Source organism: Scyliorhinus canicula, chromosome 6 (assembly GCF_902713615.1).
Source record: "Scyliorhinus canicula chromosome 6, sScyCan1.1, whole genome shotgun sequence".
In the NCBI taxonomy this organism is placed as follows: Eukaryota; Metazoa; Chordata; class Chondrichthyes; order Carcharhiniformes; family Scyliorhinidae; genus Scyliorhinus; species Scyliorhinus canicula.
The window spans coordinates 223,872,546-223,899,459 of NC_052151.1; the positions used below are offsets into that span (position 1 = coordinate 223,872,546).

Genomic DNA, 26,914 nt, shown 5'->3' on the forward strand with positions numbered 1-26,914 from the left:
CTCAGTACTGACCCACTGACAGTGCAGCACTCCCTCAGTACTGACCCTCTGACAGTGCGGCACTCCCTCAGTACTGACCCTCTGACAGTGCAGCACTCCCTCAGTACTGACCATCTGACAGTGCGGCACTCCCTCAGTACTGACTCTCTGACAGTGCGGCACTACCTCAGTACTGACCCACTGACAGTGCAGCACTCCCTCAGTACTGACCCTCTGACAGTGCGGCACTCCCTCAGTACTGACCCTCTGACAGTGCAGCACTCCCTCAGTACTGACCCTGACAGTACAGCACTCCCTCAGTACTGACCCTCTGACAGTGCAGCACTCCCTCAGTACTGAACCTCTGACAGTGCAGCACTCCCTCAGTACTGACCCTCTGACAGTGCAGAACTCGCTCAGTACTGACCCTCTGACAATGCCGCACACCCTCAGTACTGACCCTCTGACAGTGCAGGCACTCCCTCAGTACTGACCCTGCTGACAGTGTGGCACTCCCTCAGTACTGACCCTCTAACAGTGCAGCACTCCCTCAGTACTGATCCTCTGACAGTGCGGCACTCCCTCAGTACTGACCCTCTGACAGTGCGGTACTCCCTCAGTACTGACCCTCTGACAGTGCAGCGCTCCCTCGAGTACTGACCCTCTGACAGTGCGGCACTCCCTCAGTACTGACCCTCTGACAGTACAGCACTTCCTCAGTACTGACCCTCTGACAGTGCAGCACTCCCTCAGTACTGACCCTCTGGCAGTGCAGCGCTCCCTAAGTACTGACCCTCTGACAGTGCGGCACTCCCTCAGGAGTCAGTACTGACCCTCTGACAGTGCGGCACTCCCGCAGTACTGACCCTCTGACAGTGCAGCACTCCCTCAGTACTGACTCTCTGACAGTGCGGCACTACCTCAGTACTGACCCACTGACAGTGCAGCACTCCCTCAGTACTGACCCTCTGACAGTGCGGCACTCCCTCAGTACTGACCCTCTGACAGTGCAGCACTCCCTCAGTACTGACCCTGACAGTACAGCACTCCCTCAGTACTGACCCTCTGACAGTGCAGCACTCCCTCAGTACTGACCCTCTGACAGTGCAGCACTCCCTCAGTACTGACCCTCTGACAGTGCAGAACTCGCTCAGTACTGACCCTCTGACAATGCCGCACACCCTCAGTACTGACCCTCTGACAGTGCGGCACTCCCTCAGTACTGACCCTGTGACAGTGTGGCACTCCCTCAGTACTGACCCTCTAACAGTGCAGCACTCCCTCAGTACTGATCCTCTGACAGTGCGGCACTCCCTCCAGTACTGACCCTCTGACAGTGCGGTAAGCCCTCAGTACTGACCCTCTGACAGTGCAGCGCTCCCTGAGCACTGACCCACTGACAGTGCGGCACTCCCTCAGTACTGACCCTCTGACAGTACAGCACTCCCTCAGTACTGACCCTCTGACAGTGCAGCACTCCCTCAGTACTGACCCTCTGACAGTGCGGCACTCCCTCAGTACTGACCCTCTGACAGTGCAGCACTCCCTCAGTTCTGACCCTCTGACAGTGCGGCACTCCCTCAGTACTGACCCACTGACAGTGCAGCACTCCCTCAGTACTGACCCTCTGACAGTGCAGCACTCCCTCAGTACCGACCCTCTGACAGTGCAGCACTCCCTCAGTACTGACCCTCTGACACTGCAGCACTCACTCAGTACTGAGCCTCTGACAGTGCGGCACTCCCTCAGTACTGACCCTCTGACAGTGCAGCACTCCCTCAGTACTGACCCTCTGACAGTGCGGCACTCCCTCAGTACTGACCCTCTGACAGTGCGGCACTCCCTCAGTACTGACCCTCTGACAGTGCAGCACTCCCTCAGTACTGACCCTCTGACAGTACGGCACTCCCTCAGTACTGACCCTCTGACAGTGCGGCACTCCCTCAGTACTGACCCACTGACAGTGCAGCACTCCCTCAGTACTGACCCTCTGACAGTGCAGCACTCCCTCAGTACTGACCCTCTGACAGTGCGGCACACTCTCAGTACTGACCCTCTGACAGTGCAGCACTCCCTCAGTACTGACCCTCTGACAGTGCGGCACTCCCTCAGTACTGACCCTCTGACAGTGCGGCACTCCCTCAGTACTGACCCTCTGACAGTGCGGCACTCCCTCAGTACTGACCCTCTGACAGTGCAGCACTCCCTCAGTACTGACCCTCTGACAGTGCGGCACTCCCTCAGTACTGACCCTCTGACAGTGCGGCAGTCCCTCAGTACTGACCCTCTCACAGTGCGGCGCTCCCTCAGTACTGACCCTCTGACAGTGCGACACTCCCTCAGTACTGACTCTCTGACAGTGCAGCACTCCCTCAGTACTGACCCTCTGACAGTGCGGCAGTCCCTCAGTACTGACCCACTGACAGTGCGGCACTCCCTCAGTACTGACCCTCTGACAGTGCAGCGCTCCCTCAGTACTGACCCTCTGACAGTGCAGCATTCTCTCAGTACTGACCCTCTGACAGTGCGGCAGTCCCTCAGTACTGACCCTCTGACAGTGCGGCACTCCCTCAGTACTGACCCTCTGACAGTGCGGCAGTCCCTCAGTACTGACCCATCTGACAGTGCGGCACTCCCTCAGTACTGACCCTCTGACAGTGCAGCGCTCCCTCAGTACTGACCCTCTGACAGTGCGGCTACTCCCTCAGTACTGACCCTCTGACAGTGCAGCAGCTCCCTCAGTACTGACCCTCTGACAGTGCAGCATTCTCCTCAGTACTGACCCTCTGACAGTGCGGGCAGTCCCTCAGTACTGACCCTCTGACAGTGCGGCACTCCCTCAGTACTGACCCTCTGACAGTGCAGCACTCCCTCAGTACTGACCCTCTGACAGTGCGGCAGTCCCTCAGTACTGACCCTCTGACAGTGCGGCACTCCCTCAGTACTGACCCTCTGACAGTGCGGCACTCCCTCAGTACTGACCCTCTGACAGTGCGGCACTCCCTCAGTACTGACCCTCTGACAGTGCGGCACTCCCTCAGTACTGACCCTCTCACAGTGCAGCAGACATCTCAAATTCTTGGAGAGGTATCACTAACGCTGCCTCTGTAACATCCTGCAAATCCACTGGCAGGACAGGCGTACCAACGTGATCGTCCTCTCCCAGGCCAAACATCACCAGTATCGTCCTCGACCAGCTGCGAAATGCGGGTCACATTGACCGCTTGCCCGACACGAGAATCCCGAAACAAGTGCTCCACGCCGACCTCCGCAACGGTAAGTGATATGTAGGAGGGCAGAGGAAACTGCAAGGACACTGAAAGTCCCCCTAAATAAATACAACATCCCCAAAGACACGTGGGAATCAATTGCCTCAGAAGGCACGAACTGGAGAAGAATCATTCTAGATGCCGAGGGAGTGGCCATCACTGGAATGTATCCATTCTGCATGTTCCGAAATATCCCTTGAAATGTCTGCCACTGAACAACCGTTAAGTATTTTTCCAACTTCACGTCAGCGAGCTCCAATTTAATGTACTCACAGCTGTCTTTATTTCATTTTTAAAAACTAGTCTTAGAGCCACTCTTCCCTCCCTCAAACAGAATGTAAAATACAGTCAGAGTCTTGCTGACTGGTTGGAGCGAGGTCAAGCTGGGGGAAAAAATGTATTCATTCTACAAGCATGAGTGGGATCTGAGTCTCGATCGAGGCTTCTGAAAGAGAATTGGAGAAGGAGCTGAGGAGAAACTATCTGCGGGGCAGTGGGGGGGGGGGGGGGGGGGGGGGGGGAGTCCAGGAGCAGGAGGGACAACGCCAGCAGAGAGCTAGCATGGAGATGTGGGGCAGAATAGCCTCCTTCGGAGCTGTTACTGTTCCATTTTTCACATCTCCACATCAGAGATCTATCCCGTCGAGTTCGAGAACAAACCGGGAACAATGGCTGGTGGAGGTCACGACCTTTTCCAAATACCAACTCTTGGGAGACCGCTCCGGCTTGGAATGCTGTACGATAGACGCAGCGACACCATCATTCCCGGTAAGGGCAGCTGGACAGGGATTTAATCCCATTACAGTTCAGTTAAAATATATATTATCAAATCATCGCCCAGGAGAGAAACCCCAATAGTATCCAGGATATAAACACTTAAACGGGACAACCTTCTGACAGGACAGCACTCCCTCAGTACTGACAATCTGACAGGGCAGGACTCCCTCAGTACTGACCTTCTGACAGTGCGGCGCTCCCTCAGTACTGACCTTCTGACAGTGCAGCACTCCCTCAGTACTGACCCTCTGACAGTGCGGCACTCCCTCAGTACTGACCTTCTGACAGTGCAGCACTCCCTCAGTACTGACAATCTGACAGGGCAGGACTCCCTCAGTACTGACCCTCTGGCAGTGCGGCACTCCCTCAGTACTGACCCTCTGACAGTGCGGCACTCCCTCAGTACTGACCCTCTGACAGTACAGCACTCCCTCAGTACTGACACTCTGACAGTGCGGCACTCCCTCAGTACTGACCCTCTGACAGTGCAGGCACTCCCTCAGTACTGACCCTCTGACAGTGCAGGCACTCCCTCAGTACTGACCCTCTGACAGTGCGGCACTCCCTCAGTACTGACCCTCTGACAGTGCGGCACTCCCTCAGTACTGACCCTCTGACAGTGCAGCACTCCCTCAGTACTGACCCTCTGACAGTACAGGCACTCCCTCAGTACTGACCCTCTGACAGTGCAGCACTCCCTCAGTACTGACCCTCTGACAGTGCAGCACTCCCTCAGTACTGACCCTCTGACAGTGCGGCACTCCCTCAGTACTGACCCTCTGACAGTGCGGCACTCCCTCAGTACTGACCCTCTGACAGTGCGGCACTCCCTCAGTACTGACCCTCTGACAGTGCGGCACTCCCTCAGTACTGACCCTCTGACAGTGCGGCACTCCCTCAGTACTGACCCTCTGACAGTGCAGCACTCCCTCAGTACTGACCCTCTGACAGTGCAGCACTCCCTCAGTACTGACCCTCTGACAGTGCAGCACTCCCTCAGTACTGACCCTCTGACAGTGCGGGCACTCCCTCAGTACTGACCCTCTGACAGTGCGGCACTCCCTCAGTACTGACCCTCTGACAGTGCAGCACTCCCTCAGTACTGACCCTCTGACAGTGCAGCACTCCCTCAGTACTGACCCTCTGACAGTGCAGCACTCCCTCAGTACTGACCCTCTGACAGTGCAGCACTCCCTCAGTACTGACCCTCTGACAGTGCGGCACTCCCTCAGTACTGACCCTCTGACAGTGAAGGCACTCCCTCAGTACTGACCCTCTGACAGTGCGGCACTCCCTCAGTACTGACCCTCTGACAGTGCGGCACTCCCTCAGTACTGACCCTCTGACAGTGCGGCACTCCCTCAGTACTGACCCTCTGACAGTGCGGCACTCCCTCAGTACTGACCCTCTGACAGTGCAGCACTCCCTCAGTACTGACCCTCTGACAGTGCGGCACTCCCTCAGTACTGACCCTCTGACAGTGCGGCACTCCCTCAGTACTGACCCTCTGACAGTGCGGCACTCCCTCAGTACTGACCCTCTGACAGTGCGGATCTCCCTCAGTACAGACCCTCTGACAGTGTGGCACTCACTCAGTACTGACCCTCTGACAGTGCAGCACTCCCTCGGTACTGACCCTCTGACAGTGCGGGACTCCCTCAGTACTGACCCTCTGACAGTGCGGCACTCCCTCAGTACTGACCCTCTGACAGTGCAGCACTCCCTCAGTACTGACCCTCTGACAGTGCAGCACTCCCTCAGTACTGACCCTCTGACAGTGCAGCACTCCCTCAGTACTGACCCTCTGACAGTGCAGCACTCCCTCAGTACTGACCCTCTGACAGTGCGGCACTCCCTCAGTACTGACCCTCTGACAGTGCAGCACTCCCTCAGTACTGACCCTCTGACAGTGCGGCACTCCCTCAGTACTGACCCTCTGACAGTGTAGCACTCCCTCAGTACTGACCCTCTGACAGTGCAGCACTCCCTCAGTACTGACCCTCTGACAGTGCGGGACTCCCTCAGTACTGACCCTCTGACAGTGCAGCACTCCCTCAGTACTGACCCTCTGACAGTGCAGCACTCCCTCAGTACTGACCCTCTGACAGTGCGGCACTCCCTCAGTACTGACCCTCTGACAGTGCAGCACTCCCTCAGTACTGACCCTCTGACAGTGCGGCACTCCCTCAGTACTGACCCTCTGACAGGGCAGCACTCCCTCAGTACTGACCCTCTGACAGTGCAGCACTCCCTCAGTACTGACCCTCTGACAGTGCGGCACTCCCTCAGTACTGACCCTCTGACAGTGCGGCACTCACTCAGTACTGACCATCATGACAGTGCAGCACTCCCTCAGTACTGACCCTCTGACAGTGCGGCACTCCCTCAGTACTGACCCTCTGACAGTGCAGCACTCCCTCAGTACTGACCCTCTGACAGTGCGGCACTCCCTCAGTACTGACCCTCTGACAGTGCGGCACTACCTCAGTACTGACCCTCTGACAGTGCAGCACTCTTTCAGTACTGACCCTCTGACAGTGCAGCACTCCCTCAGTACTGACCCTCTGACAGTGCGGCACTCCCTCAGTACTGACCCTCTGAGAGTGCAGCACTGCCATTAGTACTGACCCTCTGACAGTGCGGCACTCCCTCAGTACTGACCCTCTGACAGTGCAGCACTCCCTCAGTACTGACCCTCTGACAGTGCGGCACTCCCTCAGTACTGACCCTCTGACAGTGCGGCACTCCCTCAGTACTGACCCTCTGACAGTGCAGCACTCCCTCAGTACTGACCCTCTGACAGTGCAGCACTCCCTCAGTACTGACCCTCTGACAGTGCGGCACTCCCTCAGTACTGACCCTCTGACAGTGCGGCACTCCCTCATGTACTGACCCTCTGACAGTGCAGCACTCCCTCAGTACTGACCCTCTGACAGTGCAGCACTCCCTCAGTACTGACCCTCTGACAGTGCAGCACTCACTCAGTACTGACCCTCTGACAGTGCAGCACACCCTCAGTACTGACCCTCTGGCAGTGCAGCATTCACTCAGCACTGACCCTCTGACAGCGCGGCAATCCCACAGTACTGACCCTCTGACAGTGCAGCACTCACTCAGTACTGTCCCTCTGACAGTGCAGCACTCCCTCAGTACTGACCCTCTGACAGTGCGGGACTCCCTCAGTCCTGACCCTCTGACAGTGCAGCACTCCCTCAGTACTGACCCTCTGACAGTGCAGCACTCCCTCAGTACTGACCCTCTGACAGTGCGGCACTCCCTCAGTACTGACCCTCTGACAGTGCAGCACTCCCTCAGTACTGACCCTCTGACAGTGCAGCACCCCCTCCGTACTGACCCTCTGACAGTGCAGCACTCCCTCAGTACTGACCCTCTGAGAGTGCAGCACTCCATTAGTACTGACCCTCTGACAGTGCAGCACACCCTCAGTACTGACCCTCTGGCAGTGCAGCACTCACTCAGCACTGACCCTCTGACAGCGCGGCAATCCCTCAGTACTGACCCTCTGACAGTGCAGCACTCCCTCAGTACTGACCCTCTGACAGTGCAGCACTCCCTCAGTACTGACCCTCTGACAGTGCGGCACTCCCTCAGTACTGACCCTCTGACAGTGCGTCACTCCCTCAGTACTGACCCTCTGACAGTGCAGCACTCCCTCAGTACTGACCCTCTGACAGTGCGGCACTCCCTCAGTACTGACCCTCTGACAGTGCGGCACTCCCTCAGTACTGACCCTCTGACAGTAGGCACTCCCTCAGTACTGACCCTCTGACAGTGCAGGCACTCCCTCAGTACTGACCCTCTGACAGTGCAGCACTCCCTCAGTACTGACCCTCTGACAGTGCGGCACTCCCTCAGTACTGACCCTCTGACAGTGCAGCACTCCCTCAGTACTGACCCTCTGACAGTGCAGCACTCCCTCGGTACTGACCCTCTGACAGTGCAGCACTCCCTCGGTACTAACAGTCAATCCTGTTGTCCATCTTTCTGTTGCAGGTGTCACATTATGGGATCTGGCTGAGTTGAAGAACATTGATGTGCAGCCGAAACCCAGCACCGACTTTAAGCTGATTTCCAGCGACTCCATCCAGGACAAGGCTTCTGCCTTGGGCGTTGAAGCCTCGCTGACGGCTAGCTTTCTGGGGGGGCTGGTGGAGGTGAGCGGCTCTGCCAAATATCTGAATGACGTGAAAAAATCCTCAGAGGTGGCGCGCCTCACCCTGAAGTACCGAGCGACAACGCGCTTCGAGGAGCTGACCATGAGCCAACTGGGCCCCCAACATATCACCTACCCAAGTGTGTTGGAGCAGGATTCAGCTACTCATGTTGTCACGGGCGTGTTGTACGGTGCTGAGGCCTTTTTCGTGTTTGACCGAGACTATTCGTCCAGCGACAATGTGCAGGACGTCGAGGGTAGCCTACACGTCATGGTTAAGAAAATCCCCACTTTCCAAATCGAGGGGAAGGGCTCCTTGAAGCTCTCCGACGCGGAGAGGAAAACCGTTGAGTCCTTCAGCTGCACGTTTCATGGAGATTTCTTACTCGACAGGAACCCTGTGAGTTACCAGGAAGCTATTGAGGTTTACGCGTCGCTGCCCAAGTTACTGGGTGAACAGGCAGAGAAGGCAGTGCCCCTGACAGCCTGGTTGTTCCCTCTGAAGAGGTTGTCCTCCAAGGCGGCCCAGATTGTGCGGGAGATCAGTATCAAGCTGGTCAATCGCTGCCAGATGGACTTCGATCAGTACCGGGACATCGAGATGAGGTGCAACGATCTGATCAAAAGCCCAGCGCACAGAGCGTTCTCCGAGTTGAAGGTAAAGGTCGAATCCTTCAAGGCAAGGTGTGTGGAAAAGCAGACGGTGTTTCAGAAAGAACTGTCAGAAATCCTGCCGTCCATCCGCGGCATGGGGAAGGAGGAATCTGTCCTGGCGGACATGTTAACACAGAAAGACCAATCGCCGTTCAGCTACTCCTGTCTGAACACTTGGTTGGAGCAGAGGGAGAAGGAGGCGGACACGGTCCAGGGTTACTTGGCCATGTTGGGAGGAGTGGACGTTCTGACCTACAGACACTTGGGTAAGGTGTTGACCGACCCAATCATCCAATCCCTTGTCTGCTTTGCGTTCACCTCATTGGGGGAGACTGATCCTTACCTCCAGGAGCTGTCCAATCACCTCAGGAGCCCCCAGTCATGGACCGAACCAGGCCTTACACCGCAGGGCCACACAATTCAGCTGAGCCAGGCTTGGTTCAATGACGAATCTGTGTCACATCGGATGAGGGAATGGGCAAGTCAGTTCCAGCAATTCACAGATTTCTACAAATCCTGTGATTCAGAAATCAGTAAGATCGCAATCGCCTCAGTGGATGAGAAGGGATGTCCTGGAGCCTCAGTTTTCCTGTATGAACAGGGCGTTCTGGTCAATAAGGAACTCACACTGCAAAAACCAGGCATCCCAGTGATCTGCGGAGTTAGTGGTTCCAGTGTAACTCTCCAGCTCAAGGCCCCTGTGGATAACACTGGGCCAGTGGTGATGTTCAAGGTGGGCTACAAGGCTGTGGGGGATAAGGATTGGCACTGGGATGATGCAGAGGCTGGCGCTGAGACATTCACCGTGTCAGAGCTACATCCACACACACAGTACCAGCTCAGGTTGGCGCCAGTATACAAGCCATGGATAGGCCTGCTCGGTGAGCCAACTGACAGGGTCCTCACCCTTCTTGCCAAATCACCTGGTCAGGTTTCACTCTCTGACGTTCTGCCCACTTCTTTAACCGTCAGCTGGGCCCCTCCAGCCCTGGTTGGTGATGGTGTGAGCATTGGGCATTACATTATTGAGTATCAGAGAGGGGAGAGCCAGGAGGGCCCATGGAGTGGGCTAAGGACGGAGGGTCCGAGCTGTGTGTACTCTCTAGACAGTCTGAGCATTGGCACTCCCTATAGGGTCCGAGTGACCGCTGACTGTGGGGTAGCAGGCCGCAGCGCTCCGAGTCAGGAGGTGATGACCGTGACTCCGAGGGAGAAGACCCCAGCTCAGTTGGCAGACACCATCCGCCGAGAGAGCAAGCTGGTGAAGGCTGGCAGGCCGGCGGTGTACCAGCTCCCGCTGGCGAGGGAGGCCGACCCGTATTGCCAAACGTTCAACTTTGGGACAGCTGGGTCCTCGGCCAATCACAGGACAATCGTTCTCTTTGAGACCGATGAATCGGGAATGGATGATTTTGTCAATGGTCTGATCAATTACATCCTGGGAGTGGACTGGGAAGATGGGTTCCGGTTCCAGTTAACGGAGGATCCGAGGGAGTGGGACAAGGTTATATGGACGATATTCAAAATCCATCACCAGGAAGGGTTCCGGGTCCCATTTTCTCTCACAATTAAAATTCTAACACCAAAATTATTGAATATGCTTGCTGTAATACTTAGCTTAAAAGTGCTAAAAATGTTCGATGTGTTTAAACAATTCAATGATTTTGTGGGCATCCTGGTCAAGTCGTCTGCAGTTTCTCTGGACAACAGAATCAGTAAAGCCATGACTCTGTTTCCTGGAGCAAAGCCCCAGCTCCTGATCACGTCTTGTGACGAGCAGTCTCCTGCCATTGTGAGGGCGCTTCAGAATTCCCAGATTCCCTTCCTCAGGGATGGAAAGGGCTTCCCAGTCCACTACTGCTTCAACCTGTCCGGCCTATTCGCTGCCAACCGCTGCCTCCCGGAGCTGACAGCTGAGGGCCGAGGCGAGGGGGGAGAGGGGTCAGGGGCTGGGGGCCGAGGCGAGGGGGGAGAGGGGTCAGGGGCTGGGGGCCGAGGCGAGGGGGGAGAGGGGTCAGGGGCTGGGGGCGGAGGGAGTGAAGGGGATGGGCCCTCAGCTACTGGCCAGAGCGGGGGCGAGGCATTGTGGGTTAGGATGAGGAGTGCATTTTGGGCTTTGAGCAGCAACAGCTTCAGGAGCATCCTGACGGTGCTGAACCGCTCGAAGCCTCAGGAGTAGACAGGAATTAACAACAGGGAGAAGGCTATTTCAGACCCAGGGGGGTGGGGTTAAATTACAGGGACATGTTGTAATTGTAATTGGCTGTAATATATCGAGTGACACGGACTGAGGGGTTAATCTGATCGAGAAGTTTCAGATGATTGAGAATGATGGGGAGAAACTACTTTGTCTGGTAATGGGATGTCTCAGGGTCGGGGAGATGCGAGTCCAGGACAAAGGGGACAGGGCGATAATGTTTGATCCATGTGCATTCATCAGGAACGTCACACAGAGGAGTGGAAACCCGGAATGCTCTCCCTCCCTCCACATCCCAAACACAATCGCTGCTGAACTTGGGGATCAATGAAACAGTTGAGAATTGGGAATGTTGAGATTTTTGGCATTCAGGGTATGAAAGAGCCGAGGCTGGCCAACTCGCATCTACTCATCTGCTACGACATAGAGCCCTGCAACCTTGCACTCTATTGACTTGAACTTATATACCATCGTCTTATTTTGTGTTTCTTCCCATATCTCCCCTTTCTTTTATTTTGCCGTTATTATTTTTGATCTGTGGATGATTAATGGACATGTATCTTTAAATCAAGCAGCAGGGACAACGGACAGGAGCTTCAGACTTTTCAGCAGCAGAGAATGAGATGGATTTGATGGATTGGCTGTGGGGAGGGGGGGAATGAATTGCCCCAAATGTCCGAACACTGCCTGTAACAAGTGGTGATTGGAATTGTTTTCAGAGTCTGAAGGAGCCCAGTTTGACTCTTGGAAACACAAGAACAAGGACTCTCTCTCTCTCTCTTCCCTCCAGCGGGCAATGAGTGTTGTCTCCTTTCAACTGCAGAGAACCCGAATGAATTAATCTGCAGGAAAACCATTACTGACAGCAACCATAGACCAGGACTCCCCCTCGCTCTCTCTCTCTCTCTCTCTCCAGAAAGTCTGCTGTATTCCTGAAACTACAGAGACCTGAATGAATCTGCAGTAAAAACCTTGAACTGAAAGCAAAGTTTGAAGAGGAGTGAGGTGTTGGAAACACCCAACTGAAACAAAGATGCTCTTTTCCTTTTACTTCAGATTTTCGGACCCGTTTCTTCCCCTGTCTCTTTGCCTGTCTTGTGTGTGTGGTGGAGGGAGGATGGGGCGCAAGTTAAAATAGGGAATTAGCAATTAGATCAAAGTTAACCAGTTGTATTTGCTGCATATTCCATTATAGTTCCTGCTATAAATAAACAGTAACATTCTTTAAACTTACGAACCTGGTGACTGTAATTATTGGCCAGCCAAGGGCCGAATCTCAGATATTTTTCCTCAGAATGATTGGTGAACTCACTTGTGTTGTGACTCCGGGGCCTGTGGAGCTGGAATTGACCGCACACAAGTCACATCATTTCAGGGCTCAGTTTTGGACAGGTAGACGGTGAAGTTTGGGTCACGGTTCAAAGAAATAAACACCAGACAATAGAACAGGACGGCTGTGGAAGCTGCTGAGGGTTTTCTTCAGGTTTCTGGTTTATTAAAAGAGCTTTGAAAAGGCAAGCTGGTTGGATTGGCCGGGGAATTAGGAATAGAGATAACCAGCTAGTTAGTAACACGGAGATAACTGACCCGATCGCTCAGCATTCATATTTGAAAGAGATGCCAGGAGGAACCACAAAGTAGCTCACCATCAAGGAGACTTTCTGGTGGGGAAATTGAGCTGGCGAGAATTCAGCTGCAGTTTGAGCATGAAAGGGAAAAGGAATGGAGATGGAGGATAAAAGGATTGGAGATGGAGGATAAAAGGATTGGAGATGGAGGATAAAAGGATTGGAGATAGAATAGAATAGAACGATACAGCGCAGTACAGGCCCTTCGGCCCTCGATGTTGCACCGACATGGAAAAAAAAAAACTAAAGGCCATCTAACCTACACTATGCCCTTATCATCCATATGCTTATCCAATAAACTTTTAAATGCCCTCAATGTTGGCGAGTTCACTACTGTTGCAGGTAGGGCATTCCACGGCCTCACCACTCTTTGCGTAAAAAACCCACCTCTGACCTCTGTCCTATATCTATTACCCCTCAATTTAAGGCTATGTCCCCTCGTGCTAGCCACCTCCATCCGCGGGAGAAGGCTCTCGCTGTCTACCCTATCTATTCCTCTGATCATTTTGTATGCCTCTATTAAGTCACCTCTTAACCTTCTTCTCTCTAACGAAAACAACCTCAAGTCCATCAGCCTTTCCTCATAAGATTTTCCCTCCATACCAGGCAACATCCTGGTAAATCTCCTCTGCACCCGTTCCAAAGCTTCCGCGTCCTTCCTATAATGAGGCGACCAGAACTGTACGCAATACTCCAAATGCGGCCGTACTAGAGTTTTGTACAACTGCAACATGACCTCATGGCTTCGGAACTCAATCCCTCTACCAATAAAGGCCAACACACCATAGGCCTTCTTCACAACCCTATCAACCTGGTTGGCAACTTTCAGGGATCTATGTACATGGACACCGAGATCCCTCTGCTCATCCACACTACCAAGAATTTTACCATTAACCAAATATTCCGCATTCCTGTTATTCTTTCCAAAGTGAATCACCTCACACTTCTCCACATTAAACTCCATTTGCCACCTCTCAGCCCAGCTCTGCAGCTTATCTATGTCCCTCTGTAACCTGCAACATCCTTCCGCACTGTCTACAACTCCACCGACTTTAGTGTCGTCTGCAAATTTACTCACCCATCCTTCTGCGCCCTCCTCTAGGTCATTTATAAAAATGACAAACAGCAACGGCCCCAGAACAGATCCTTGTGGTACGCCACTCGTAACTGAACTCCATTCTGAACATTTCCCATCAACTACCACTCTCTGTCTTCTTTCAACTAGCCAATTTCTGATCCACATCTCTAAATCACCCTCAATCCCCAGCCTCTGTATTTTCTGCAATAGCCGACCGTGGGGAACCTTATCAAACGCTTTACTGAAATCCATATACACCACATCAACTGCTCTACCCTCGTCTACCTGTTCAGTCACCTTCTCAAAGAACTCGATAAGGTTTGTGAGGCATGACCTACCCTTCACAAAACCATGCTGACTATCCCTAATCATATTATTCCTATCTAGATGATTATAAATCGTATCTTTTATAATCCTCTCCAAGACCTTACCCACCACAGACGTTAGGGTCACCGGCCTATAGTTACCGGGGTTATCTCTACTCCCCTTCTTGAACAAAGGGACCACATTTGCTATCCTCCAGTCCTCTGGCACTATTCCTGTAGCCAATGATGACCTAAAAATCAAAGCCAAAGGCTCAGCAATCTCTTCCCTGGCTTCCCAGAGAATCCTAGGATAAATCCCATCCGGCCCCGGGGACTTATCTAGATGGAGGATAAAAGGATTGGAGATGGAGGATAAAAGGAATGGAGATGGAAACGAGGAGGGTGGAATTAGAGAGAGAGGAAAAAGCGAAAGAGGCAGAGTCCCAGCTTAAGGCGCTGAAAATGAGAGGGGAGCTGCCAGAACATAGAGGGCAGCTTACACCTCGAACGGAATCCAGTGACCAGATGGTTAAATTGATACAGGCCCTCCCAAAATATACAGGCCTTCCCAAAATATACAGGCCTTCCCAAAATATACAGGCCTTCCCAAAATATACAGGCCTTCCCAAAATATACAGGCCTTCCCAAAATATACAGGCCCTCCCAAAATATACAGGCCTTCCCAAAATATACAGGCCTTCCCAAAATATACAGGCCTTCCCAAAATATACAGGCCCTCCCAAAATATACAGGCCTTCCCAAAATATACAGGCCTTCCCAAAATATACAGGCCTTCCCAAAATATACAGGCCTTCCCAAAATATGCAGGCCCTCCCAAAATATGATGAGAATGAGGTAGAAACATTTTTCAGGGCTTTTGAGAAAATACAACCCAAATGGAGTGGCCAAGGGGAATATGATCATTAGCCCTGCAGAGTGAGTTGACGGGACGCACACAGGGGCCGCTCAGGTTTTCTGATGCGCCGCGCCCCGCCGGCAGCGGGATTCTCCGTCCCACCAGCCGACCAATGGGGTTTCTCATTGTGGGCACCCCCACGCCGTCGGGAAATCTGCGGGGCGCTGCCGGCGAAGCGGCTGATCCCCGCCGACGGAGAATCCAGCCCAGGAAGTCTATGCTTCCCTGTCAGAACGGGTGTCTAAGAATTAGGACATGGTATAAAAGGCTATTCTGGGCGGGTATAAATTGGTTCCCGAAGCATATTGGCAAACGTTTCAGAATTGAAGGAGACATCAGCACAGACATATGTTGAATTCGAAAGGGGGTAAGCAGAACAATTTTGATAGACGGGTGCGAGAACTGGGGGTTGCAAATACCCATGAGGCTTTGAGAGAGATCATTCTCTTCGGGAAATCAGCACGGTGGCCCCAAAGATGTGGAGGGTTGGTGAATTGGCCACGCTAAATTGCTCCTTAATTAGAAAAACAATTTCAAAATTCAATTCTCCGGAAGGAGTTTAAGAATTTGCTACCTTGGATAATAAGAACCCACGTTGAAGCACAGACGGTGAATACTGCCAGACAGGCAGCAATTATGGCTGACGATTCACAGCTCGTCCATGGATTTAAACCTTTGTTCCATCACACCCATACTTTGGAAAAGGATAGGAAGTGGGAAAGTGAGAGGGCAGCTGTAGCCACGGTAAAGAATGGATGGCTGGGAATGCTCCGAGATCTCCCCCTCAGACCAGGAAGGAAGGTACTGAGGGCGGAAGTGAGACTCCGAAGTTGAGGTATCACCATTGTAACAAGGTGGGACATGTTCATTCCGTGTGTTGGAAGTTACAAGGAAAGCCCATGGGAGTCGATAAGGAGCATTCTGAAAAGGGAATAAAAGTGGAGAATGCAGTGCAGACTGTAGCTTTAACTAGACTGAGGAGACCCGAGATTGGCACTGCTGTGGGAGCAGGGTGAGGAATGAGGCAGGTGAGAGATATGCAGGGTTTGTGTCTAAGGGGAAGATCACTCCATTTTCCTCAGCTGAGGTACCGAAACCCATAACTACCTGAAGGGACACAAGGGCTACTTCCTTACTGGAGAAGGATTTGGTTTTCCCTCCAGAGAGTTCAATAAAAGCTAAGGTATTAGTGAATGGGATCGGTGGAGATTACATCTCAGTTCCATTGTACAAAGTACAGTTGTCGTGTGATTTAGTGTCAGGTTCAGTAGTTATCAGGGCAATTAAGGAGTAAAAGTTGTAGCTTCATCCATGATTTTTTTTTCTTTATAAATTTAGTGTACCCAATTCATGTTTTCCAATTAAGGGGCAATTTGGAGCAGCACGGTAGCATGGTGGTTAGCATAAATGCTTCACAGCTCCAGGGTCCCAGGTTCGATTCCCGGCTGGGTCACTGTCTGTGCGGAGTCTGCACGTCCTCCCCGTGTGTGCGTGGGTTTCCTCCGGGTGCTCCGGTTTCCTCCCACAATCCAAAGATGTGCGGGTTAGGTGGATTGGCCATGCTAAATTGCCCGTAGTGTCCTAAAAAGTAAGGTTAAGGGGGGGGTTGTTGGGTTACGGGTATAGGGTGGATACGTGGGTTTGAGTAGGGTGATCATTGCTCGGCACAACATCGAGGGCTGAAGGGCCTGTTCTGTGCTGTACTGTTCTATGTTCTATGTTTAGTGTGTCCAATCTACCTACCCTGCACATCTTTGGGTTGTGGGGATGAGACCCACGCAAACACAGGGAGAATGTGCAAACTCCACACGGACAGTGACCCGGGACCAAGATCGAACCTGGGACCTCAGCGCCGTGAGGCAGCAATGCTGACCACTAGGGTTGAATGGGCCGGTGAAGCGGTCAAGGGTACTGGCTCACCTGAAGGGGCTAAAGGCGGATGTGGCAATGCTTCAGGAGACCCACCTGAGGGTGGCGGACCAGGTCCGCCTGAGAAAGGGATGGGTGGGGCAGGTTTTCCACTCGGGGTTGGATGTGAGGAACCGGGGAGTGGCGATTCTGGTGGGGAAAAATGTGTCGTTTGAGGCATCGGAGGTGGTGGCGGATAAGGGGGGTAGGTATGTGATGGTTAGGGGCAGGCTACAAGGAGAGAAGGTGGTACTGGCTAGTGTGTATGCCCCAAATTGGGACGATGCGGGCTTTATGAGGCGTATGTTGGGACGGATCCCGGATCTGGAGGCGGGAGGTCTGATCATAGGGGGGGACTTTAATACGGTGTTGGATCCTTCACTGGATCGGTCCAGCTCTAGGACGGGTAGGAGGCCGGCGGCGGCCAAGGTACTGAGAGGGTTTATGGATCAGATGGGTGGAGTGGATCCATGGAGGTTTGTGAGGCCGAGGGCACGCGAGTACTCTTTCTTCTCCCACGTACATAGGGTCTACTCTCGGATAGATTTCTTCGTGGTGAGTAGGGGACTGATTCCGAGAGTGGAGGAGGCCGAGTATTCGGCCATTGCAATCTCCGACCACGCTCCGCATTGGATAGAGTTGGAGATGGGAGAGGTGCGAGACCAACGTCCGTTGTGGCGGTTGGATGTGGGGTTGTTGGCGGAGGAGGAGGTGTGTAGGAGGGTCCGGGCAAGTATTGAGGGGTACCTTGAGGTGAATGATACGGGGGAGGTTCAGGTGGGGATGGTCTGGGAAGCCCTGAAGGCAGTAATTCGTGGGGAGCTGATATCCATCCGGGCACACAGGGAGAGGAGCGAGAGGAGTGAGAGGGATAGACTGGTGGGAAAGATGCTGGAGGTGGACAGGAGGTATGCAGAGGCACCAGAGGAGGGACTGTTGGGGGAGAGGCGCAGCCTACAGGCTAAATTTGATTTGCTGACCACTAGAAAGGCGGAGGCACAGTGGAGGAAGGCACAAGGGGCAGTGTACGAACATGGTGAAAAGGCGAGTAGGATGCTGGCTCATCAGCTGCGTAAGCGGGATGCGGCTAAGGAGATTGCTGGAGTGAGAGATAAGAGTGGGAATGTGGTGCGGAAGGGGGTAGAGGTGAATGAGGTCTTCAAGGATTTTTACGGGGAACTGTACCGGTCGGAGCCAACGGGGGAGAGGAGGGGAATGGAGAGGTTCCTGGACGGGCTTTCTTTCCCGAAGGTGCAGGAGGAGAAGGTGGAGGGGTTGGGTGCGCCGATTGAGCTGGAGGAGCTAGTTAAGGGGATCGGGCAGATGCAGTCAGGGAAGGCACCGGGGCCGGATGGGTTCCCGGTGGAATTTTATAAAAAGTTTGTGGATCTAGTGGGCCCCTTGCTGGTGCGAACACTCAATGAAGCGTGGGAGGGGGGACTTTGCCCCCGACGATGTCACGGGCGCTGATCTCGTTAATTTTAAAGAAGGACAAGGACCCCCAGCAGTGTGGTTCATACAGGCCCATATCTCTCCTCAACGTGGACGCTAAGGTGCTGGCAAAAATCCTGGCCACCAGGATAGAGGACTGTGTGCCAGGGGTTGTGCACGAGGACCAGACAGGTTTTGTGAAGGGAAGGCAGCTGAACACGAATGTGCGGAGATTGCTGAATGTCATTATGATGCCGGCGATTGAGGGGGAGGCAGAGATAGTGGTGGCACTGGATGCGGAGAAGGCCTTCGATAGAGTGGAGTGGGGGTACCTATGGGAGGTGTTGGGGAGGTTTGGATTTGGTGAAGGGTTTATTAGATGGGTGAGGCTGCTATATGAGGCCCCGATGGCGTGCGTGGCCACGAATAGGAGGAGGTCGGAGTACTTCCGGCTTTACCGAGTGACCAGGCAGGGTTGCCCCCTGTCCCCCTTGTTGTTTGCACTGGCAATCGAGCCGCTGGCGATGGCATTGAGAGATTCAGAGAGGTGGAGAGGCTTGGTGCGAGGTGGAGAGGAACATAGGGTGTCGTTGTATGCCGACGACCTGTTACTGTATGTGGCGGACCCGGTGGGAGGGATGCCGGGAGTGATGGAGTTACTAGCCGAGTTTGGGACCTTCTCAGGTTATAAATTAAACTTAGGCAAGAGCGAGGTGTTTGTGGTGCACCTTGGAGACCAGGAGGAAGGAATTGGTAGGCTCCCGCTTAGGCGGGCAGGGGAGAGCTTTAGGTACCTGGGGGTGCAAGTGGCCAGGGACTGGGGGACTCTCCACAAGCATAACTTTACCAGGCTGGTAGATCAGATGGAGGAGGAGTTCAGGGGGTGGGACATGCTGCCATTGTCGTTGGCGGGGAGGGTGCAGTCCGTCAAAATGACAGTGCTTCCGAGGTTCTTGTTCCTTTTTCAGTGCCTGCCCATATTTATCCCCAGGGCCTTCTTTAGGAGAGTGACTAGCAGTATTCTGAGTTTTGTGTGGGCACATGGGACTCCGAGAGTGAGGAGGGTGTTCCTGGAGCGAGGAAGGGATGGAGGTGGGCTGGCACTGCCCAACCTTCTGGGGTACTATTGGGCAGCCAATGTGTCAATGGTGCGTAAATGGGTGATGGAGGGGGGAGGGGCGGCGTGGAAAAGAATGGAGATGGCGTCATGTAGAGGTACGAGCCTGGGTGCCATGGTAACGGCACCGTTGCCGCTCTCCCCTAAGAGGTTTACCACGAGCCCGGTGGTGGCAGCGACCCTAAGAATCTGGGAACAATGGAGACGGCATCGGGGGGGAAACAGGGGGCTCGATGGAGGCTCCACTGGGTGGCAACCATCGGTTCATCCCGGGGAACACGGATGGGGGATTCAGGGGGTGGCAAAGGGCGGGCATCAGCAAATTGAGGGACCTGTTTATTGGCGGGAGGTTTGCAGGCCTGGGGGAACTGGAAGATAAATTTGGCCTTCCCCAGGGGAACATGCTCAGATACCTGCAGGTAAAGGCGTTTGCTAGGCGACAGGTAGAGGGATTCCCTTTGCTGCCCTCGCAGGGGACGATGGACAGAGTGCTTTCGGGGGTGTGGGTAGGAGAGGGGAAGGTGTCTGACATCTATAAGGTAATGCAGGAGGTGGAGGAGTCGTCAGTGGAGGAGCTGAAGGCTAAATGGGAGGAGGAACTCGGGGAGCAGATAGAGGACGGGACTTGGGCGGATGCCTTGGAGAGAGTCAACTCTTCCTCCTCATGTGCGAGGCTTACTCTCATCCAATTTAAGGTGCTGCACCGGGCCCACATGTCCGGGACTAGGATGAGTAGGTTCTTCGGGGGTGCGGACAGGTGCACCAGATGTTCGGGGAGTCCTGCGAACCACGCCCATATGTTCTGGGCATGCCCAGCACTGGAACAATTCTGGAAGGGGGTGGCGGGGACGGTGTCGAGGGTGGTTGGATCCAGGGTCAAACCAGGGTGGGGACTCGCGATTTTTGGAGTTGCGGTAGAGCCGGGAGTGCAGGAGGCAAAAGAGGCCGGTGTCCTGGCCTCTGCGTCCCTAGTCGCCCATCGAAGGATTCTGTTACAGGGGGAGGGGGGGAGGGGGGGTGGAAGGGGGGGGGGGGGGGGAGGGGGAGGGAGGGGGGAGGGGGGGAGGGGGAGGGGGGGGAGGGGGAGGGGGGGGGAGGGGGGAGGGGGGGGGGAGGGGGGGGAGGGGGGGGAGGGGGGGGGGTGCATTATTGTAGTGTTTATTCTGTAACTTTATAGTGTGTTAATTTGCGTTGTTGTTAAAATGCTGGGTTGTTCATGGGGATGGGGCGAATGTATATGATTGTTAATATTATTGTTATTTTCGGTATTTTACTAAGGTGCGTCAATGTTGTATAAAATCAAAATTTCTCAATAAAAATTATTTTTTTTTAAAAAGCAATGCTGACCACTGCGCCACCGTGCTGCCCCTTTCATCCATGATTTATACTAATAATCACTTATTGTCACAAGTAGGCTTTAATTAAGTTACTGTGAAAAGCCCCCAGTTGCCACATTCCGGCACCTGTTCAGGGAGGCCGGTACAGGAGAGTCTGAGGGAAGAACTTCAGACAGCACATGAGGGGCATGTGGGAAGTAGGAAATCTAATTGGGCATTAAATGACTCAAAGAAAATAAGGTTGACAGACTGTTATGGGCGAGGGTTGAGAAACTCCAAAGTCCACCTTACCTACGACCTTTATGTTGAATTTGGCTGGGATGAACACAAGAGCCTGCCTTTCAGGTGTCATTCATCAGACTTCCTGGATACTTTAATCAAAAGTAGCTTTATTCTAAGAACTTAGTTAACATCTATATATTGGGCAGCACGGTGGCGCAATGGTTAGCACTGCTGCCTCATGGCACCGATGACCCAGGTTCCTTCCTGACTCTGGGTCACTGTCCGTGTGGCGTTTGCACATTCTCCCCGTGTTTGCATGGGTTTCACCCCCACAACCCAAAGATATGCAGGGGAGGAGGATTGGCCATGCTAAAAATTGCCCCTTAATTGAAAAAATGAATTGGGTACTCTAAATTTATTTTTCAAAAACATATATAAAAAATAAACACACAGCAAGAATTGTTATCGATTACAAACATAAAGACCCCACCCAGCTACAGTAATCCATGTATAACACTTAATGAATTCCCCCTTAACTGTTCCAATTCAAAAACAAAATCCAATAAAACCATAACCCCCTATTCAAGGGTATGGTCCAGCCTTGGCTGGCTTTCCCTGAATATATTGTTTAAGTTACCAAAGCAGGCAGTCACAACCTGTTTACTGCTGGAACAGTTTTTAAACTGAAAATAGAGAGAGAGACAGGCCAAAACACTTCTTTCTCTTTGTCTGTAGTCCATGTGATAAGACAAAAACCTTTCCTCAAGGGACACTCGCATGACAAGGCATTGATCACATGACAATGGCAGTGAATCTGATTCTGCTGATACTGGTCAAATTATCTCTACGAGAATGATTTTGTCAAGATCAAATCTAGCAGAGAACGAGATTCTGAAAACCCCAAGATTGAAGGCGATCCGACAAAATTAAAAATTATAGATATTTGCAGTATGCGGGTTACTGGTTAGGCCAGCATTTATTGTCCCTCGCTGTTGCCCTTCAGAAGGTGGGTGGTGAGCTTCCTTCTTGATCCGCTGCAGTCCCCTAGATGTAGGTACACCCACTGTGCTGTTAGGGAGGGGGTCCCAGGATGTTGCCCCAGCGACAGTGAAGGAACGGCCGATATATTTCCCAGTCAGGGTGGGGAGTGACTTGGAGGGGACCCTCCAGGTGGTGGGGTTCCCAGGTATCTGCTGCTCGTCCTTCTAGATGGAGATGGCCGTGGGTTTGGAAGGTGCTGCCTGAGGAGCCTTGGTGAGTTTCTGCAGTGCATCTTGTAGATGGGACACACGGCTGCCACTGTGCGTCGGTGGGGGAGGGAATGTTTGTGGTGCCAATCAAGCGGGGCTGCTTTGTCCTGGATGGTGTTGTTTCTTTTTTTTAAATATTTCCGACAGCCTGCCGTGTGGCACCTTGTCAAGACCCTTGCTAAAACCCATGTGGACTACATCAAACAACCCAATCCACTTGTTACCTCCTCCAAAATAAAAATCCATCAAGTTAGGTGACAACGCGTCCCTGAATAAATCTGTGCCTTTTCGATGATGATTTATTTGTCCCCCAATTCCTTCCAATAATTTTCCCACAACTGATTCATCTGCAATTATTTTAAGAGGAAAGAAATGGTTTTAACTTGCCCTCTTAATAATGGTACTTTATTGGCTATAATGAAAGGCGCTATACGAATGCAGCAAGAGTTTGGATGCTGCATTTGTATGGTGCCAGACACGGCCCGGCCCCGGGGGGGGGGGGGTCATTTCCAGACGCACCCCACCACCTTCTCCCCGGAACAAGAAGCTTCGTTGCTCGTGCTGCTGGTTACACTCGGGGTCACTGGCGGTGAGGGTGACCGGCAGCGGACGCAGTTCCCCGATGTGGCCCGGACTAACAGCCGGCCCCGGAGGGCCGCTACTGGCCGAGTTGCTGCCGAAGATTTGCTGCTCACAGGCAAAGAGCCCAGGGATGCTGGGATTGCTGCCCCTGTGCTCAGCAGGGATGGGGAAACCTTTGGCAGGAGGGGTGGGGGGGGCGGGACCGTCCACAGGGCTGGGCCACAAGGGGAGGGTGGGGGAGGCACTGGGGGGAGGGAAATCGCTCCCAGTACCACCATGTCAACCCCTGGATCCCAACCCAATTCTGGGGGCAACCCCTGTCCCTGCCCATCTGGCACACCGATCACCCATATCCTCTGGTTGCGTGGCTGAAGGTTATCGCTAATCGGGAATTGGCAATCATGGTGAAGCGAGCACGTGACACCTGCCAAGTGGGTTCCCATGCGTGGGCTGGCCTTGCATTCTGATCGTATTCTGGTGGCTCCCCATAGTCCTCACCATCATGTCGACGCCCTCGTCGAGCTCCTCAGTGACTGGGTCATGTCCCCAGTGACCGGGACAGGCTCTGCAGCACCTCGGCCATTCCCATCTGAGAGCGGGACATGTCCCGCAGAAACCCATCAAGGTCGGCCTGGTACTGGGTGACACTCCCCAGTGAGGTAGGCGTACTGCCGAGACCCTCAGCCATGGCCGTCACCTTCACTCACGGTGCCAACGTCGTGCACCAGGCTCTCCACTGCGGTCGCCACCCTAGCAGCGTTGGCCTCGGTGCCACTTGCCAGCGCCATTTCCTGTGCCCGTAGCCTCTGGGTCTCCTCCAATCGGCTATGGATCTGCTGGAATGTCGCTGACACCTCCCTCTGAACGTCCAAGTTTCTCACTATAGTCCCCATCAGCCCCGGGTAACTCTGATCCACAGGTTCAGCATCAGGCTGTGAGCCGGCTGGGTCCTGGGAGCCAGCAGACTTCCGACGGCTGCCTCGCCTGGGGGGTTCCTGCCTCCACCAGATGTACATCAGCAGCCGTGCGGTGCTCACTCACCAGATTGTGCCCCAGAAGCCTAACCACTAACGTTTCCCAGTGAGGTGTGTGTATCTGCGCTGGTGGAGGGCGGAGATGACAGCTGTGTCACGGTTATAACACTTGCATCCTCGGAGCTCCCCTCTGAGGGGTTCTCTTTGGAGTCAGGAGAGGGGGCACCCGGGGCACCATTGGCTCGTGGATCTGCGGAAGGAAACCGCAGCACCCGGAGGAAACCCATTGTGCTACCGTGCCGCCCAATCAGCTTGTATGTGCTGGATTGGTCCGGCCGGGAAGGGGCTTTTAACTGAGGCATGGATGTTATAGGTCAGCGATTGTTCTTTTGACAAATGACACAACGGTCTGTTACAACCTGAGCACGTTTCTTAAATCCTCAACCCCACCAAATCCTTTGGAATCGGGCCCACATCTGTTGAGCAGCCAGGTGCCCCCATGATTTGCTGGGCTCAATAGGGCATTAGTGACCATGGTTCAACTGGTTTATTCGTTTCAACTTCTCTCCGAATACCAGCCTCACAGAAATGAACACCTGCTTCCATCCAGGTCCATTTTTCCTTCCTATGGACTCTCTGCATTTGACATAAATCTTGCAACAGATTGTGCACTCCTGGTCGACAGATTTCTTCTGAAGAATTGCATAGTGAGGTAGCTGCTTTTGCTGCTCGATCTGCGAGGGCATTTCCCTGTGCCTCTCGGGAGTCTTCTCCGGTATGGTCTTTACATTTCAAAATGGCTACTTCTTTTGGCAAATTCAAAGCTTCGAGTCAGTTTTGTGCCTTGTTTTCATTTCGAACAGTTGTCCCAATAGCAGTAAGGAACCCTCTTTTCTTCCATATTTGACCAAAACTATGAGCCACTCCGAGGCCACATCTTGAATCTGTTTGGATGTTGGCTGTCTGATCTTTTGCCACCTGACATGCTTCAACTATGACCCCTCAACTCAGCTTGTTGGGCTGATGTCACTGAGGACAACCTACCCTTTGGTGGAAGAGCGTGGAGACTTGTGACTGCACGTCCTGATTTTCGAATACCCTTTTCTACGAAAGAGGAAACGATCTGTAAGTAGAATTAGATCAGGAGTCTGTAATGGTTCTTCCTCTATTAGGCTTGCTTCCTCCATTTCCTGCATTGTCTCAATACAATCATGCTCTTCTGCACCCCCATTTTGTTCCCTTGGAAGCGGGAGTAAGGATGATGGATTTACTGGGCTTACCCTTTGAAACTAAAGGTTGGCAGCTTCCAGGATTGTTGCCCATTTTGTCCATGTGGCTGAGGTGACTCTATTTATTGAAAGTAATGGGTGAAATGCGCGAGGGCATTTAATGGTCAGTTTCTGCTCCAGAACAATACCTGCAGTCAGTCACAGCTTTACATGTGGCTTCAACTGCTCTCAGGCAACTTTTGCCTTGTGAAATTTTCTGACCATTGAGCAATTTGTGCTTTGGCCATATTGACTTTATGGCTCCTTTGACTGAGATGATTCAGCAGAACAAGTAAATCCTTCTCATGATCTTGTTCCTTAATAGTGGCTAACAAAATGTCATCGACATACTGGAACATTGTCGAGGGCAACTCAGGGAATTCCCTGTAATGATTTTGTAAAGCCATATGGGATAGGGCAGGGCTGTAGTGAAAACCCTGTGGTAATCTTGTCCAGGACTATTACTGTTGAATAGTAAAGGCAAACCAAGGTTGTACCTCCTGTGCTATTGGCATTGACCAGCAGCCATTAGCCAAATCGATAACTGAAAACCATTCAAGGTCTGGTGTTAAAGCATTGAAGATAGTTGAAGGGTCCGTCACCAGAGGGATTCTCTGATCAATACACTGATGTGCCGTTTGGTAGTCAATGGTCAGACGCCATGAACCATTTGCCTTTTTTTACAGGCCAAACTGGACAGTTTGATGAACTGTGTGTTTTAATTAACACCCCTCTTTCTCCCAGTTGGTTTACTATGTGTAAAATCCCTCCAATTGAGGACGGGTTAATGGGGTATTGTTTGGTACACGGTGGAGTGTGACCAGTGAATGATGCTGGTTCCATATGGATCATTCTTATCTTAAGCCCAAATCAGGTGTTCATAAAGCTGATCTTTCCTGAATGTTCTGATTGTCCGTGTTACTTTCCCATTTTCAAAGCTTTGGGAAGAATTCAGTTGGGATAGAATATCCAAATCCTGAATCCATTCGACCTATCCAAACTGGAGAAATTAATTCACAAGGACCAAATTCTATCGATAGAGGTTTAATTCTTTAATAGTTAGTAGATCTCCCCCAACTCCATGAGCCACAGTGTGTTTGTCATCCAGAGGAAATGCTTTTCCAAATTCGAACGGAAAACTCTGCTCCTGTATCGAAGAGACAGTCCACTTCTATACCGCCCACCCTCATTAATACGTACAATCCATCTCTTCAATTTCAAATAGAGCATGAAGAGAGGCAGAGGACGGAGGAGCTGATGGTGGGTGTTTCTAGTTTTTTTTTACATCTCCAATTGCTGCTCAACGTTGTGGTGATAATTTCTGAAATTCTTCCCATGCAGCTGAACCTTCCTGGGACTGGGATGGTGGAGATTGTGGGTAAAGTGTAGGTGTGGAATTGGAAACGGGAGCAGGATTTGGAGGCACATACGGTCCAGGGAAATGCATTGCCCCAGATGGCGTCATATACGGGAGTGTCGATTGGGGCCCGTCGACCACATCCTGGCCTTGTCGCCCTTCTAATCTAGCTCGACATGACCGAGCCCAATGTCCTTCCTTTCCACAAATATTACTTTTTTCTCTTGTAAATTTTGATTTGCGTTATATATTTGAATTAAGACAGAGCATTGTTTACTGATTGGCCGACTGCTCCTTTTGGCTGTGCCTCTGTTTGGAAAATACGGATTTTAACATCCCAATATCGATGGATTTGAGCACATCGATTTCCTAACGCTGAATACGATGTTGCTGCTCTATACCAATCAGGAAGCACTAATTTCAATGCATTGGACACATCTATTTCTAAACCAGCAATAAATGCAGACTTTAATGGTTTGGGAATGCTGTAA

General features: G+C 52.6%; 1 protein-coding gene across 1 annotated transcript; it reads left to right on the plus strand.

The window, feature by feature from the left end:
* The first annotated feature begins 3,882 nt into the window (after positions 1-3,882).
* On the plus strand, positions 3,883-26,914 carry LOC119968054 (verrucotoxin subunit beta-like). Its single transcript, XM_038801153.1, has 3 exons — positions 3,883-4,016; positions 8,040-10,778; positions 26,832-26,914. The coding sequence occupies exons 1-3, from the start codon at positions 3,917-3,919 to the stop codon at positions 26,912-26,914; spliced, it is 2,922 nt and encodes a 973-aa protein (XP_038657081.1). The 5' UTR covers positions 3,883-3,916.